Source organism: Lynx rufus, unplaced genomic scaffold, assembly GCF_022079265.1.
Source record: "Lynx rufus isolate CCGP_SWC_20201006 ecotype Redwood Valley unplaced genomic scaffold, mLynRuf1.p SCAF_13, whole genome shotgun sequence".
Classification (NCBI taxonomy): Eukaryota; Metazoa; Chordata; class Mammalia; order Carnivora; family Felidae; genus Lynx; species Lynx rufus.
In genome coordinates this window covers 8673233-8689826 of record NW_025814827.1, presented here as the reverse complement: position 1 = coordinate 8689826, position 16594 = coordinate 8673233, and the positions used below count along the sequence as shown (strand labels likewise).

Here is a 16594-nt window from a genome sequence, read left to right as displayed (position 1 = left end):
TTGAGATGTGTACCCCCAACATTGGCGGTCATTGCTTTGGAAGATATGTTAGACTCCTTTTCCAGGGTGAAGATTCTGTGATTCTGTGTAGCCTGAGCTTTTATAAAGGTGATAATAAAGCTTAATTGACTTTCAGCAAAGTTTTTGAGGTAATCTGTTACCTGAGACCAAAACTATAAATTCTTCACTGGCATTCTTTATAGAAATTAAGCCTGAAAACTACATAGATGAATGATGCTTTTCCAGATAAATACTAATAACCTCATGAATATTACAGTCTAAAAAGAGTTTGTAAATGGGAGTTATCACTAAGCAATAAATCTCATTTCCATGTGAGACACAAGAAACTGCCTCTTTATTTCAGTCATGTCTTCTCTATCTAAATCTGCATGTGTGTGTCCAAAACTTACTGTACTCATTTATTCTAAAATGAATCTGAAATTTTGCCTAAAGAGAAATACGAATTTTTGTACTTGGGAAATTATTTTAGGGCTATTTTAGAATGGAGCCAGAAATCTATATTAGGCTAAGCCCACTGGACTAAAATCTGCATAGAGATACATTCTTTAAGAAGCAAAGGAGTTACTTGCATTGTTTGACAGAGGAAACTGTGCTTTTCTGCATTCTCGTCCTTGGTTATCAGCCATTTGCCAGGTTGGTGCCTCACAATCAAGATAACTTTCTGGTTAATAACTCTTTCTTGGGGATAGATTATTTAAGAAAAAACCTTCCCAGATCGCAGAAAGCAGAAATGCAAATCTGGCCTTTAAAAGATAGTTCTATATTGAGATGAAATTGTAGATCAGCAGTGATCTTTTCCATTTTTTTCTCATCGTGATGCATTTGTACAGATTTTTCAGCATGACATACTGCAGTTTGGTGGTAATTGTAGAAGAAGTGTTGCTTGCAAGTAGAATCAAACCCAGTTTAAACAAGAGATGGCCAGTTCAGCTCCTTTTTCTGCATGGGTTTAAGTGGCCCACAGGCCAGGATTTCCTTGGTAATAGCTTTTAGTGAGCCTTTTGTCCTAGAAGATTACCCTTCAAAGTATAGTTTAAATAGTTTAATCTGACATTTAAAATTTTTCATGTTCTTTTATTCATTCAGCAGTCAGTGGTTGCTTCTTTGTGCCAAGCACTGAGGAGACATTAGTGCTGATTTTTAAAATCTATCTAAAACTGGTCTAAGCCAGGAGGACCCTTGCTGCTCACAGCAGGTACTGTAGGAGTCCCTGCTCTCACACAGACTGTCCTTGCTTGCTTGCTCTCCTGCTCTTTTCTCTCCCTACTGCCCTTCCCCTCCCTCCCTTCTCTTCCTTCCCTTCCTTCCCCTCTTTTTGTAGCTCTTTCCTTCTTTGAGATAGTGACCACAGCCAAATTTTGAAGTTAGAGCATCTAAGCTTAGGAGAAACTACTTGTGGTATTTACTGTATAACACTTGCATGGTATAATTAGACAGGAGATGATAAAATTCTGATTTTGCCTTAAAGACCAAATGTCATCTCACCTGTACAGGTATGTATATTTGTTACTTAGCTCAGAAGCCATGTATCTTTAAATGGCTTTATACTTTTCTATTTTAAATAAAACTAATACCGACGTGTTTTTACACAAGTGTGCTTTTTAGATGGAAACATTTATATGATTAGGTACTTTTCTCTTAGTGTTTCTTTGATTATGTATTTTCTGAATTTGAATCCTGATATGGCTTTTGGAATTAGCCATTTTGGGGCTCATTTCTGTTATGTTACAACTGGCATATTTCTGATTTTTCAGTGGTTTAATTGCCTCGTTATCCAGACTCTAGAATACATTCCAATTAATTAAAGTCATATGAGTGATTGAGGTTGTTTCTGTTTTTTTCTGGCTGTTGTGCTCTCTATTGAAGAATTTGAAGATGATTAAAAGTATGATTCTTTTCTTCTTTAGCATCAGACAACAGTCAGCGCTTTCGAGAAACCTGTTTTGCATTTGCATTGACACCACAACAAGTGCAGCAAATCAGTAGTTCCATGTAAGTTCTCTTCAAGTATAACTTGCAGTTTGGCCTTTGCAACCAGTAATGGCTATAATAAGTGATTTTTAAAAACAGTGTATTGGGTGAGTATTAGTGTCATGCAAATATTAGTATTGAAAATACTATAATAGTGTTAGTTATCCTAAGAACACTTAGAGCTCTGATAATTTGAAAAACTTCTGGAGTAACAGTATCTTTGAATCAGCTTTCATGTGCATATTTTAAAAATAATTGTAGTTCTTACCCTGTCTTTTATAGGGATATTTCTGGGACCAAATGTGACTTCACAGTGCAGGTCCAGTTAAGGTACAGTATTGACTATAGTATAGTATTAAAAGTTAATATTCCTTAAAGGTTGTTTAAAAAATTGTGTCATTTTCAATAAGTATATTGAAAGTATTGGGTTTAAATGTTTGGATGAGGTAAGACCTTCTCCTGTTATGAAATATCCTAATTTTTATCCAGCTTAGATTTTAATATAGCAAGTCATGTGCCATACCTCTAATCACATTTCTCCATTTTGTGTGCCTTCAGTTGGTTGAGAAGCTCCAGCTAATGATACCTTTAAATGATGATAGTGTCAGCTCTTTAGAACTACACTTTTATGAAAGTACAAAGGCCTTACCTATATGGATGACAAACTACTCTAAATAGAGAACTAGTAATGGGGCACCTGGGCGGCTCAGGTGGTTAAGCATCCGACTTTGGCTCAGGTCATGATCTCATGGTTTGTGAGTTCGAGCCCCGCATCAGGCTCTGTGCTGACAGCTTGGAGCCTGGACCCTGCTTCAGATTCTGTGTCTCCCTCTCTCTCTGCCTGTCTCTCTCTCTCTCTCTCTCTCTCTCTCTCTCTCTCTTTCAAAAGTAAAAGAAAACATTAAATTAAAAAAAACAAACTAGTACTTAGGTTAAGTGTATAGTTATGGACTAACAAAAAACAAAACAGTCTAATTTGCTTCATCCTGTATTTTAAATCATTAATTTAAAAGCAGTCTATTCTAGACATCTCTTGATAGTTTTGCAAAGAGGAATGGAAAATTTTCCAACATGGCTTCACAGTTTCCCCTTATTCAGCTTCTTTTCTTAGCTCGTTTCTTCTAAGGCTATCTAAGAATTCTTCTATGTTAATGTCTCTCTGTCTTATATAAACCATCTTCTGGTACTCTTTTTACTCCATGACTATCCATGTGGGAAACTAACTGCCCCAAACTGTTCTTGTTGCAATAGGAATAAAGAGGAAATAACAAGACAGTTGTTTTCCTCAATAAGCTGTTTTCCCTAAAGTGGGAAGGATAAGTCAAACAGATAGCCTCATCTCAATAACTGGATCCTAAGTTGTATGTACAAATTATAGCTACATTAGGAGGTCAGAAAAGAGGCTAAAGCACCTGCTCAGTGCTTCACAGAACAATATGAAAACCTCTGATCGTGACTTAAAAATAGGGTGCTGAAAACAAGTGAGAAAGCAGAAGGGAGGTTGAAGTCTTGATTTTAGAAGGCACTGACAAAGATGTTCCTGTGTAAAAGGTACTTTATCCTCTCTCATGAGCAGAACGTGGTAATGACTGAATGAATTAAAGGACTAAAATATGATGCCATCATAATTCTATATTGCTCTTATCTTGCTTACTTCCTGCATCAACAGTTTTCTGTTTTGTTCATACTGATAATGTGACATTATCGTTGAAAACAGTGGTCTTTAAACAAGCTTGGAGCTACCCTGAGGGGTCTATATTGTGACTGCCCCCACCCCACACATACTCTGAGCCCAAGTAGTGCTGCTTTGAGCTTTGATCTATTTTGCATGTTTGATGTGTGGGTTGGTTTTTCACTTGGAGAAAGAGTCCCAAGACTAAAATAAAGTTTGAAAACCATAGCTCTAGAACAAGAGATCTAGTTCCTGTCCTCAGTATTTTATATTAGTATACATGCATTCTTTAATGCAGCAGCAGCTGTGGTTCACATTCCAAAGGAAGGTTTTCTTTCTAAGATAGATCAACTCTATTTCAGAGATTCCAAGGGAATCTTGAGGGTTAAAAAAATGGTTTAGCCATTTTCAATTCAAATATATCTCCAGAACTTGAAAAAAAAGAAAGGAACCATTTTGTATTATATTTGGTAATTGTTAGGTGGTTCTTTGTGTTTTGATAAAATGGTTATTTTTCATCCTTACTCCCATACCCCCATTACTACATCTATAATCCATCCCAGTGTATTATTTAAGTTGGGAGTGTATACCTATCTGCCATCCTAATTATAAATTTTTATCTAAAGCATGAAAATAATTTAGGGTCAGTGTTTTCTCTATTAGATTAGGGTCAGTGTTTTCTCTATTAGATTCCTAGTCTGTTTTCATTTATGTCTGTTTTCCCTCCCCACCCCCATGAACTTCACAGAAATTTTCTGCTATTCCCCCTTTTTTCTTCTTTTCCCTTTGGCTTGTTAGGGTGGCTTAGATTTTCACCTTTTACTTAAATGAATAGTAGGAGTCAACTTGTCATAAATCTTTCTTTTCCTATAGCTTCAGGCAGCCAAGGTCCATGTTTTAAATTTATCACTGCATTGGAATAATTTATTAAAAACTTTGTGGCATACTCTTACTGTTGCAATATAAAGAACCTTCTTTAGGTTTTCTTGGGGTTGGAGATGATCATCTGAGCTTTGACATCTCTGTATTTTCATCTTTGTAACTATGTATATTTCAAGAAAATCTTTGTAGATCAGTAATATTTAACCCTTTCATGGATCCCTTATCCCTTTGAGAATCTGATGGAAGCTCCAGATTGTTTATTCATAAAGATGAACATATATATGTACACAGAAAAGATTGTCCCAATTTGTGGATCTTCCTACACACAGATTCTACAGCTGGCAAGTCAAGACCCTACACCACAGATGTTGAGGGAAGATGTTTGTGCAGGATGAATATGTCACAGAATTCAGATAGGGTTCTTCTTGACATATAACTCACAGATGCTGTGAATGTTCTGTAAAGGTGGGATGAGGCTCAGTCGTATATTGGGAATAAGGAAGTTATTAAGATGTCTTAAATAGCAAATTAACAATTTATTTCTTTATCTGTATAAACGTGAACAGAATGAGAATTTACAAATTATGTAGCCCTCTATAGTTTTGCCAAAAGATTATGCATTTAATTTAGAAATAAATGTTTTCATGAGTATCTAAAATAGTATTTTAAGTGATAATGCTATTTTTCAACATCTTTAGTTTTCAGGGAATAATGGAGTACCTTGGTTTAGTGGATAGAATTTGGTCCTGGGATGGACTTACAGCCTTTTCAGTATGCTCTGCTAAGAACCAAAACAAAAAGTTTTATAAGCAGATAAATTTGGGAATACTGTGTATTGTATCTCCCTCCTAGAAAGTTACAGTGCACGTTACCCTAGCTCTGAGAAGTCTATATTAAGGAAACTTAATTTAATTTTTTGATTCAGAATATCTTAAATTTATTCCACTACCGAGCTTTTTCTTTTTTTTTTCCTCTTTAGAACATGCTTAAGCAAATGATTGGAAATATTAGGAAGACAACTACAGGTTGATAGTCGTGATCACTGAAACTCTACATTGACAGAATTATTTACTTTCAATTTGTTTAAATATGTGAAATGTCTAGTGTTAAGTAGTTTTTATTGTTGTTAAGTTTGACAGCCTTTTAGATTAGCTATTGAACAGAAATATTGAGGTCATCCTTTAAGAATGGAAGTTAAACTTGTCCTTTATTGTTTAGGTTTTGTTTATCAGAAACCAGTTGTCCACAAGAAGATCACTTCCCACCCAATCTTTGTGTGAAAGTGAATACAAAACCTTGCAGCCTTCCAGTAAGTCCTAAAAGTTATTTTTTAAATGCATTGCCAGCATAGCATGCGTAAGTCATGACAGCTGTCGTTAAATCATAGTTTTTCATTAAGAAAACATCCTTAGTTTGGATATATATTCATGTGACTGAGTGAAACACTTGTACCAACTGTGTACAATTAACAGCTGTGACATTAGCTGTGGAGACCAAGTTGAGGAGGTGGAGTTGGGTGTGGTAACTTTAGTGTTATTCTGGATTTGAGGGGACAAGAAATTGTTGCAACAAAACCTCAGCGGCACTCATGTGAATCTGGAAGCCTACAGTAGAACAAAGGAAGAATGCTGTGGGGGGGATGTTTTCGGTTACCTTTAAGACGTTCTTTATACCCTTATCTGAGCTCTTAATGAATTCATCCTGATTCTTAAGTTTTAGACATTTTTAAGTTCTATCACTAGTATTTTTCTCTGGCTTACTATAGAATGAGATGACAGGGTTAATGTAAACTCTTGTAAATGTTTGCTTCTCTACTCTTCAATGAAAATATTCATATTTTCTAATATGTAGTTTGTGGGGTTTTTTCGCTTGTTTTAGGAATAGAAGTGGAAATGATTGTGGAAATAAGTAGAAATAAATTACATTTTATTCTTAGGGTTATCTTCCACCTACAAAAAATGGTGTGGAACCAAAGCGACCCAGCCGACCAATTAATATCACCTCACTTGTCCGATTGTCCACAACAGTACCAAACACCATTGTTGTTTCTTGGACTGCAGAAATTGGAAGAGTAAGTAAATTTTTATTTCTACTAGATCTTAGTATTATGAGGAAGGGTTAATCTCCTTGGCTACCTGAGCTTATATGTAAATTATATTGTAAAGTGAGTTGCAAAAGGATTTATTTTTGTCTCACAGTGAATTTTCAACATGTTCCCATTTGAAACATGGGATCATACGCTATTCAGTGTTTTATAACCTGATCCTGTTTCAGTCAGCAATTTATCATGAATGTTTTTTATGTCATTACATGTTCATCTGCATGATTTTAAATGGCTAGATCGTATTCCAATATGAGTATGCCACAATTCAGTCTATTTCCTGTTCTTGAGCAGTTAGTTGATTGATTGATTGATTGATTGATTGATTCATTGCTATTTCAATGACCATCCTAGTCTCTATAGCTTTGCTTCCATCCATGATAATTTCCTTAAATTCCCAGAAGTGGAATTCCTGAGTCAAAGAGCCTGCAGAATTTTAAGAAATGTTGTGTACATTGACAGATTGCCTTACCAGAAGACATGCAAATTTCTTCTCTGACTTTCAGTGTTTATTTGTGTGCCTGTTGACCCATACCCTATCAATACTTCTTTAAAAAAAAAAGTCTTGGGGCGCCTGGGTGGCACAGTCGGTTAAGCGTCCGACTTCAGCCAGGTCACGATCTCGCGGTCCGGGAGTTCGAGCCCCGCGTCGGGCTCTGGGCTGGTGGCTCAGAGCCTGGAGCCTGTTTCCGATTCTGTGTCTCCCTCTCTCTCTGCCCCTCCCCCGTTCATGCTCTGTTTCTCTCTGTCCCAAAAATAAATAAACGTTGAAAAAAAAAAAATTAAAAAAAAAAAGTCTTCTTTAAAATCTACCAATGTTAGTAGGTAAATAATGGCACCAAGCTGCTTTGATTAGTGCTCCTTTTATTATTACTGAGATTGAACATATTTGTCTGTGTGATTTACATTTTAAAATTATATCTGTATTTTTTCTCTGTTGCTATTTTCCTTACTGTTTATGAATTCTTTATATATTAAGAGTTAAACTCTTTCACATATTGGAAATATTTGTTTTTAGTTTGTTTCCCTTTTATTTTCGTTCATGTAATTATTTAATGTTTAGAAGATTTAAATTATCATAGAGACAGTTTTTAACTAGTTTTTTTTAATAGTCTTTCCCCCTTAGTCCCATCACACTTAAGTCTGTCTGCCCTTCCCAAGCTTACATAAATATTTGTTTCTATTTTCTTCCAGACTTTTGAGTTTTCTTGTTTTACCTTTAAATATTTAATCCATCGCAAGTTATGTGTGGTGTGAAATAAAAATGTACTTTCATTTTTAAATAGCCATTTGGTCTAACACCATTAACTAAACAAATGCTGGTGCAGAAGCCAACATCACTATGTATCTGATTTTTATTTATCCTATGTGTGATCCTGAACTTTTTCTGTATTGTTTCTTTGTCTTGCATTCTTTTTCCAGGACAATTTCAGATGTCATTGATTATTTCAGTTTTATCATGTGAATGCATATCTATTCATTAATTCATTTGAAATTTATTGAATGCTTCCTGTATGCCATGCACTGTACTGAAAACTGGGGGTACCATAGCAAGGAAAGAAAGTCCTTGTTCTTTTAGAGCCTGATATCTGGGGGCCAGGTGGTCACACACACAAAGGTGAACAGTTTTTAGAAGGACTATGAAGGAGAGGTATGCATTGATTTTAGAATATATTAAAGGGCACTTTGAACTAGAGAGAGGTCGGGCGGGGCTTCCCTGAGGAAGCAGTGACTGAGCCAAGAGAAGAGTAGCAGGAAGCAATTTGGGTGAAAGGTTAGAGGAAACAACCTGCACAACAGCCAGTGGCAGGGGACAGCCTGGTTCTTTCCAGGAGACTGAGAGGGAGCCTCTGGGGCTAGATTGCAGAGAGTGGAGAAGAGCCATGTACAACATGAGGCTACAGAGGTAAGGAAGGGCCAGGCCATGAAGGGCCTTTGAGGTACTGTTAATGTTAAGGATATTCTCTTCTTTAGATTTTTCTTTTTTCTTTCCTTTTCTTTTCTTTTCTTTTCTTTTCTTTTCTTTTCTTTTCTTTTTTTGTAATGTTTATTTACTTTTGAGAGAGAGAGAGAGAGAGAGAGAGAGACATGAACTGCAAGTGGGGGAGGGGCGGAGAGATAGGGAGACACAGAATCCAAAGCAGGCTCCAGGCTCCAGGCTCCACCAGCATGGAGCCCAAAGCAGGGCTCAGCCTCAGGAACTGTGAGATCATGACCTGAGCCGAAGTTGGACACTTAACCAGCTGAGCCACCCAGGCGCCCAAGGTTATTCTCTTTTTAAATGAAAATTTTACAGGAGTAAATATTTCTGTGTACAGAAGGTCACTCTTCAGAGTGGTAAACGGTTTGAATGGCATCCAGAATCGTGCAGAGAGGTCACTCTTAGGAGCACGCTGTTGCTGAAGTGTTAGTGGAGGAGGGCGTGTATTAGCCTGAAAGTGAGGGAGGCTCTGGGGAGAGTGGAGGTGTTGGAAAAGTAATTATGGGGAGGGAGCCATGTTTTCCTTTTTCACCCCCCCCCCCCAGATCTTTCTGGGAATGTGAATGAGATTGCTTTAAATTAGTATATTAAGTTAGGATTAATTTATACTATTTAATATTTCCATTCCAAGAACTGTATGTTTCTCCATTTATTCAAATCCTCTTTTATGTTCCTTGGTAATTTAATAGGTTTCTTATAAATCTTCCATTTTTTAAAATTAATTCTGTGTTGTTTATTGTTATTATTTCTATTGTAAGTAGATCTTTTTTCTATTATATTTTCTAAAGAATGTATTTGTTGTTGGTTTATTTAAAAGCTGGTTATTGTTGAATATTTACTTAATACCTGAATTTTCATATACTGGTTCCAACAGCTTTTTAATTGGTTTCTTGATGTTTCCAGGTAGGCAGTTTGGAGTTTGAGATGTATCATTATGCAGATAATGATAATCCTAGTACTTATGTCATAATTTCTGGTTTTTGTTCTAGTGTGCTGACTAGAACCTTCAGAACAATGTGAAATAATGAGAGTGCCAGTGGCACGCTCAACTTGTTCCTTACAATAATGAGGATACTACTAGTGACCCAAGTATTCATTAATTTTTGATAGAGCTTGCTTACATCAACAGTGTGCTCCTGTATTGCTCTTTTACTGGATATCTTTGTGAGACGTGGATTGTGAATTTTATCAGCATCCCTTTTGACAACTATCCAGATTATATTTTTTCCTTTGCCTAATTAATATGTCACCATTAGGTTTTTGAAATCCTTTTAAATGTTTTACTTCTAGTATACCTTGGGGTTCCCCTTTTGGTCTCCCTTTTTGAAGAGGGCATTGAAAATGTTTTTTGTTTTGTATTGTTTTGTGTTTGTTTGTTTGTTTGTTTTTGCCCGTGTGTGAAAAGCATAGCCTGTTGGGGGTGTTTGCAGTGAACTATGACTGTGGGAGCGCAGGGAGATGTGCTGATATGTATGGGATTAGAGGAGAGAGGAAAGCCTTTCCAACCTCAGAGAGAAGACAGTATCTTCAGTGATTTGATGGTTGTCTAGTCTTACCTAGGAGGTAAGATCTTCATGTAGACCCCAGTCTACAAGTTGGAGACCTTTTTGAAGTAAAACATTGAAAGACAGTTGTTCTTTTTTTTTTTTTTGAAAGAAAATTATACTTTACCAAAGCCCAGAAGATAACTTATTAGATTGTTTTTCCATCACTAGTTTTAATTCAACTTGTAAAGATGCTCTGATTAGTGTAGGATCTCTTTATAGAAGTGTATCAAATCAACCTGTTGTGTACCTTAAACTCACATAGTGTTTTATGTCAGTTATATCTCAATTTTATTAAAAATTTTTTTTAATTTTTAAATTTTATTTTATTTTATTTTTTGAGAGAGCAGGGGAGGGGCAGAGAGAGAGGGAGAGAGAGAATCCCAAGCAGGCTCCACACTGTCAGCACAGAGCCTGATGCGGGGCTCGAACTCAGAAACTGTGAGATCATGACCTGAGCCAAAATCAAGAGTTGGACACTTAACTGACTGAGCCACCCAGGCACCCCTATATCTCAATTTTAAAAAGACAATATTTTTTGAAACAGAAGAGCTAGCACAGTGCTGGAAGGAAATAAGTGAACTGTATTATAACTTTTTATCCTGTCAGGGTAATCACTGTATTTAGCATTAATTAAACTCTCTTTGTTTAGAGAAAAGTTATTTAGATACTGGTATAAAGGGCACTTAATGAGTAGATTATATCTTAATTATGGAGAAAACGTCCTGTGAACTTGATACACAATTTTGAAGACTTTTGAGAAGACACTTGACAAAAACATCAGTGTAATGCAATATATATGAGTAGTTGGGAGGTAAGTAGTAATTGAAGGGTTAGCAGAAACAATGTGTTATCGTTTACCTGAAGGAGATATTATACCACTGTAAAGTTTGGGGGATTTTTTGCTGCTGAATCTCTTTCAAGTGCTATAGAATTAAATTCTGTATTATCAGTACAAGTGGCATTTGTTAATAAATGCCTCAGATTCTTTTTCCTTCTCCTTTTTTTAATTTGTTACATGTTTCAACTAGAATGAACATACCTTTTCACTAAACTTGTAGTTGTGGTTTCTACTTGATCTCCCCTTAAAAAATTATATAAAGCCTGAGGGTAATTTCTAGTACTGAAGACTCAAGCTGTCAGTACATAATTTCACAGTGTTAATTAGCATTTCTCTAGTTTCTGTCATATTAATCAAATAAATAATAAAGGTGAATAAGGGTTTTTTCCCCCCAGAAGAAGCCTTTCAGTTTTACATTAGATTGATACGTATGCTCTAAAAATTAGGCAGGTTTTAAGATTACTTGTAAATTAGCTTCTTTGACCCTTCATTTCCACACCCCCCCCCCGAAAATATGTAACATGTGATAGGTTTCTGAACTCCAAATGAAAATTTGGCCTACCAGAGGATACATGGGATATTTTCTCTTGTTAAAAGAGGGGAATGCATTTTTAAAAGTCTGAAAGTTGGAATATACGTTGGGCTAGGTTAGGAGAGTCAAAGGAAACAAGGTGCACAAAAGCAGGAATGGTAGAGAACTACACTGGCCTTGGCCATTAAGTCCGTTGTCCCGATATCCCAACTCTTTCTTCCTGGTTTCTAGTGCCAGCTCTGTCACCAAACAGATGCATGATCATGAGCAGGTGACATATCTTTTTGTTCCTCCATTCCATGAATCCTTTACTTAGAAAAATACTTATTCTTGTCTTTTATATAGGCCTTCTGTGAGGTTTAAATGAAGTAGATAGTATATGTTAAGAGTGCTTCAGAAACTGTATGTAGCTGTAAGCTAGAAGGTGGCAGTAAGTATTTTTCCTTTTGCTTCTCTCCAAACCTCTTGATCTTCCTCTTGATCCCGACACAAAATGGAAAGTGGGCCTTCTCATTTAGATCTCTCTCCTACCCTTAATAAGCCTCAGCTCTCTTTTCTTCCTCTTATCCAGTCATGTACCGTTCACTCTGCCTTGGCTTATGATGAACTATTTTCTTGGTTACCTTCTCCTGCTGCCATCTCCTCTACCGGTCCTCTGCTGGTAATGGATATTCATCTATTCATCTGCCAAACCAGCAGCTTCTCTTTGAGAATCTTTAATATTCCCTCTGTTTGTGATAATGGCTCACATAGGGTCTTTTCACAACTAGTTAGAGACATAAAGAGAGATGCAGTGGTATAGATTAGGAAGCCAAGCTAATTTGTAATTTTTTAATAGGTACTATTATTTAAATATATCTGTTACCTACCAAATGTGGTTTATAGTGACTTTGACATCTTATTGGCCTTGGTTTAGATTTAATTTTAATAGTGTTTTTTGTTTTTTGTTTTTAATATAGGTGCCACAAATCGATTAGCTTCAAGTGTAGGTAGTCAGGTAATATGGAAGCATGACAGATTTGGCTTTGTTGCTTGAAAGTTGCAAAATTCTTTTACTTTTCTACACTTCACTTCCTCGTCCATAAAAATAGGTTTATGACCACCTCAGCGCCTTTTTGGTTAGGACTAAATTAATTACTGTTCATAAAAACACCTAAGATAGTGTCTGGCCACACAGTAGGTGTTTTAAGAAGTGTTAGTTTTCTTTCCCTATCGTTGTGAGATTAAAATAGATGTACTATTTACTTACATATGTTGTTTGTTTTCTACATCTTTTTTTTTTTTTTTTTTCCAGAACTATTCCATGGCAGTATATCTTGTAAAACAGTTGTCCTCAACAGTTCTTCTTCAGAGGTTACGAGCAAAGGGAATAAGGAATCCGGATCATTCTAGAGCTTTAAGTACGTATAATAAACTTATTTCATTTATGTAGCTGAACTATTTTGGTAAAGGTTAGAGTAGTGTGCTTTCTACTCAATAAATTTTCAACAAAAGAAATTTCTTTTTCACTAGAGATTGTCATAGAAGATTCAAAACACTGAAAACTTGTTTTCTGAGCAAAGTAAATCAAGACTTAAAAATAGTTTTAATATCTTTATTATGACCTATATTTTATCTGTAATATCTTTTAATATCTTTATTATGACCTATATTTTATAATCTGCATTTTACTGATCTTAAAATGAACTTTGGAAAGCCAGTAAATGAATACGGAAGATTATTTTACTAAAATTGCATAAAATAAATAAATGTTTAAGGGATTCTAGGAGACGGGAAGGAAATTTTGGTGTGTATTTCATGAGAATTATTTTATATTTAAGGCTTATCCAGGAAAAATGTGCAGGGATATGTGAGGACTGTACCCTTGCATTAATAAAGTAAAAAGAGAGCCTGTGGGATGGTAAAAACAATAATGAAATAGGTTCCATTAGTCAATTATGTGACCTTGGACAAGTCACTCTAGTCTGAGTCTCATGTTCCTCATCTGTAACAAGAGGTTGTTGCCACATGATTTCTAAAGCTCCTTCAAAGTCTGGGTTTATAGTTACAAATAACTAGATGGTTCATTTTGTCGTGTTGAATTTGAGATGTAGTAAGGTCTGTAGATTGACTGTTCTGGCCTCGGTTTTTGAGGGTTAAGGCCAGAGGTTGGCAGCCTTTCCCAAGAGGTGAGCTTAGTTCTTTTATGCTTTTCTTTGTGAGAGAAAGATTCTTCATGGATGGATTCAGGGATGGGGCTGGACACTTAGGGAACAAAACTTTATAGGCAGGGGTTAGATAGCTATTCTTGAAGGATTCTTGATGTGAGTTGGTTAATGAAACCCACTCTCAGATTTGTAGTTAGGCACACACACGCTGGTGGAAAGAACTAATAAGGTAGTAAGGCCGGCTTTCCCCTCACTTTCCTTTGTAGCATAGCTTTTATCTTTATTTCTAACCTGTTTCTGTGCCAGAGTAAAAGATCCCACTACCTCTGAATAGCATTATACCCTCAATAATAGTTCATCGAAGGATTTTTCTGCATTAAAAGGATCCTTTTTTTTAAATGCAAGTAATCCTGAGTCAAGAGGAGCATGATTTTGGCTAATGCCTCTGTAGACATGCCTCAAAAGACAGTAGAGAGCTAGAATGACAGCAGTGGTTCGGGGTCTACGGGAGAGGAAGCACCGGTTGGCAGAGACAGAGAAAAAAGGGACACACATCTGCTTTGCAGGAGAAGAACTTTTCTTTTTCACATTTGTTGAAGTCCATTTCTGGTCATTCTACTGAGACTCTCCGTGTGTGCCACATAGTGCTAGAATCTCATGTAGTCAGTGCTGTGGAATTATGTGAGCTTGTGTGGAAAAAGTAATACCAACAAATAAGGCAGATGAGGCTGTTCTATTGAATAATAGTGGTGGTGGTGGTGGTAGTCATAGCAGCAGTAAGGCAAGCTGGTTTTTGTTCCGGCTGTTAGCTCTTCTCCACTTGTATTTGTAGCACCGTCTGCGGGGGGAGTGGGAAGGTGAGCCTAGAATTACTTTATTTTCTGGAAGGAACCACTATTAGCCACTGTTAAATAATCAGAACTTCCTGTTTCAGAGGCTATTTATTCCATCTCTGATACAATGCCAGGAGTGGAGAGTAGTTGCAGATGGGGTAGGGTTTTTGTGGCAGTTTTTTCTTATCTTACTTACTGGCCTGGAGAACCAATAAAACATTAATTTGGATCCTACCAGTAAGGCATTCGTTGTAATTGTCTAAGGAACAGATTGTTTGCCTTTACGCTATCTATAAAGAAGTAACTTTCCCAACAAATTAATTGTGTAATTAAAAGATTGTATAAAACAATTTGACAGAACAAAATGTTGACAGATTTCTCAGATATTTTTGAAGAATCAAATTACCTAAAAATATATTCACTGTAAGTCATTCTTAATCTTATCAGTAAATTCTGCTGGCAAAGTTGTATTCATCAAATCAGGCACTATTATGTTCTTGAAAGAATAAACTCCACAATATTGAGACTTTTCACAGAGAAATCTACTCTGGTTCGTTTGATTTAGTAGATTTTTGCCTTGTGGTTTCCACCTTTGTGTAGAGTTGTCCCCTCAATCACAAAGACAGCCCTTTACTTACTTCTTATCACGTTCCTATTCTCTCCCTCTTCCCTGCAGCAGTCATTTTAAACCTTGGTCACACTTTACACAAACACTATTCCCCCTCTCTTACTAGCACACTGCCATTGCAAGAAAATTGGCACTACAAGGTGTTAATTCTCTCAACTGCCCATTGCTTCCTTAATCTAGTGCCACCATAACTGCTCTTCAGCTTATCTACATTTGTAACTACCCTTACTTATTCTCTTCAGTCTCAGGAGTAAATGTCCCTTTTTCTGCTCAAAGGTAATCTTACATTCATTTATTCTTCTCATTCAAGAAATTATATTAAGAGTCTACAGTGTTCCAGGCACAGGAGAATATAGCATTAAACAAGACACACACTGTCTCTGCATCCCTTAGAAGTTTGTAGTCTGGTGGGAAAGACAGAATTAAATGATTGAACAAGTCATTAATGAATTACAGTTGTGACATGTGCCTTAAAGAAGAAAGACAGGGAGCTCTGGAGGTAACAACAGAACATAGCCCTCTCTGGTGCTGTGATGTTTAAAGACAAGATTATAAGGATGAGGCAGAGTTAAGCCCAAGAAGAGAGGGGAATATGCTAAGAGACAAGGCCAGTGGAGCTGGAGAAGAGAGAACCAAGGAGGACAGTGGCCAGAGAGATAGCCATGGGGTGAGTTCATACAGATGACATAAAGGTGTCGAGGATAGAAAACCCTTAAAAGATTTTTAAGCAGAGTGACATGATCAGATTTGGGCAATAAAAAGATTGCTCTTGGGGGCACCTGAGTTTTGAGCGTCTGACTTTGGCTCAGGTCATGATCCTCACGGTTCGTGAGTTCAAGCCCCGTATCAGGCTCGCTGCTGTCAGTGCAGAGCATGCTTTGGATCCTCTGTCCCCGCCTGTCCCCCCCCATTCTCTCTCTCTCTCACATACACATACACATTCTCTCTCTCTCGCTCTCTCTCTCAAAAATAACTAAACATTTAAAAAAAAAAAATAGATTGTTCTGAAGACTGAGCTGAGGAGGGGCTGGACTGATGTGGTGAGGCCAGTTAGGAACCTGTTGTCCAGGTAAGAGGTGATGGTGTCTTGAGCATAGGTATTGACAATGGGCATAGAAATTGACAGTTTGAGGGGCGCCTGGGTGGTTCAGTCGGTTAAGCGGCCGACTTCAGCTCAGGTCATGATCTTGTGGTCTGTGGGTTCAAGCCCCGCGTCAGGCTCTTTGCTGGCAGTTCAGAGCCTGCAGCCTGCTTCCAATTCTGTGTCTCCCTCTCTCTCTCTCTCTCTCTCTCTCTGCCCTTCCCCTGATTGCTGTCTGTCTGTCTCTCTGTCTCTCTGTCTCTCTCTCTCAAATAATAAACATTAAAAAAATTAACAAAAAAAAGAAATTGGTGGTTTGAGAAGTGTTGAAGGGTAGCAATGGTGACAGATTACATGTGG

At 36.9% G+C, this 16594-nt stretch overlaps 1 protein-coding gene across 5 annotated transcripts in view; it reads left to right on the top strand.

Annotated features, from left to right (window-relative positions):
• PIAS1 (protein inhibitor of activated STAT 1) overlaps positions 1 to 16594 on the top strand; it is a 207770-nt gene that overhangs the window by 163586 nt on the left and 27590 nt on the right. For all 5 annotated transcript variants that reach the window (XM_047074882.1, XM_047074880.1, XM_047074883.1 and 2 more), the window contains exons 3-7: positions 1929 to 2013; positions 2275 to 2322; positions 5765 to 5855; positions 6483 to 6617; positions 12840 to 12945. In XM_047074882.1, coding sequence (XP_046930838.1) covers positions 1929 to 2013; positions 2275 to 2322; positions 5765 to 5855; positions 6483 to 6617; positions 12840 to 12945 — 465 coding nt within the window. The remainder of the gene's footprint in view (positions 1 to 1928; positions 2014 to 2274; positions 2323 to 5764; positions 5856 to 6482; positions 6618 to 12839; positions 12946 to 16594) is intronic.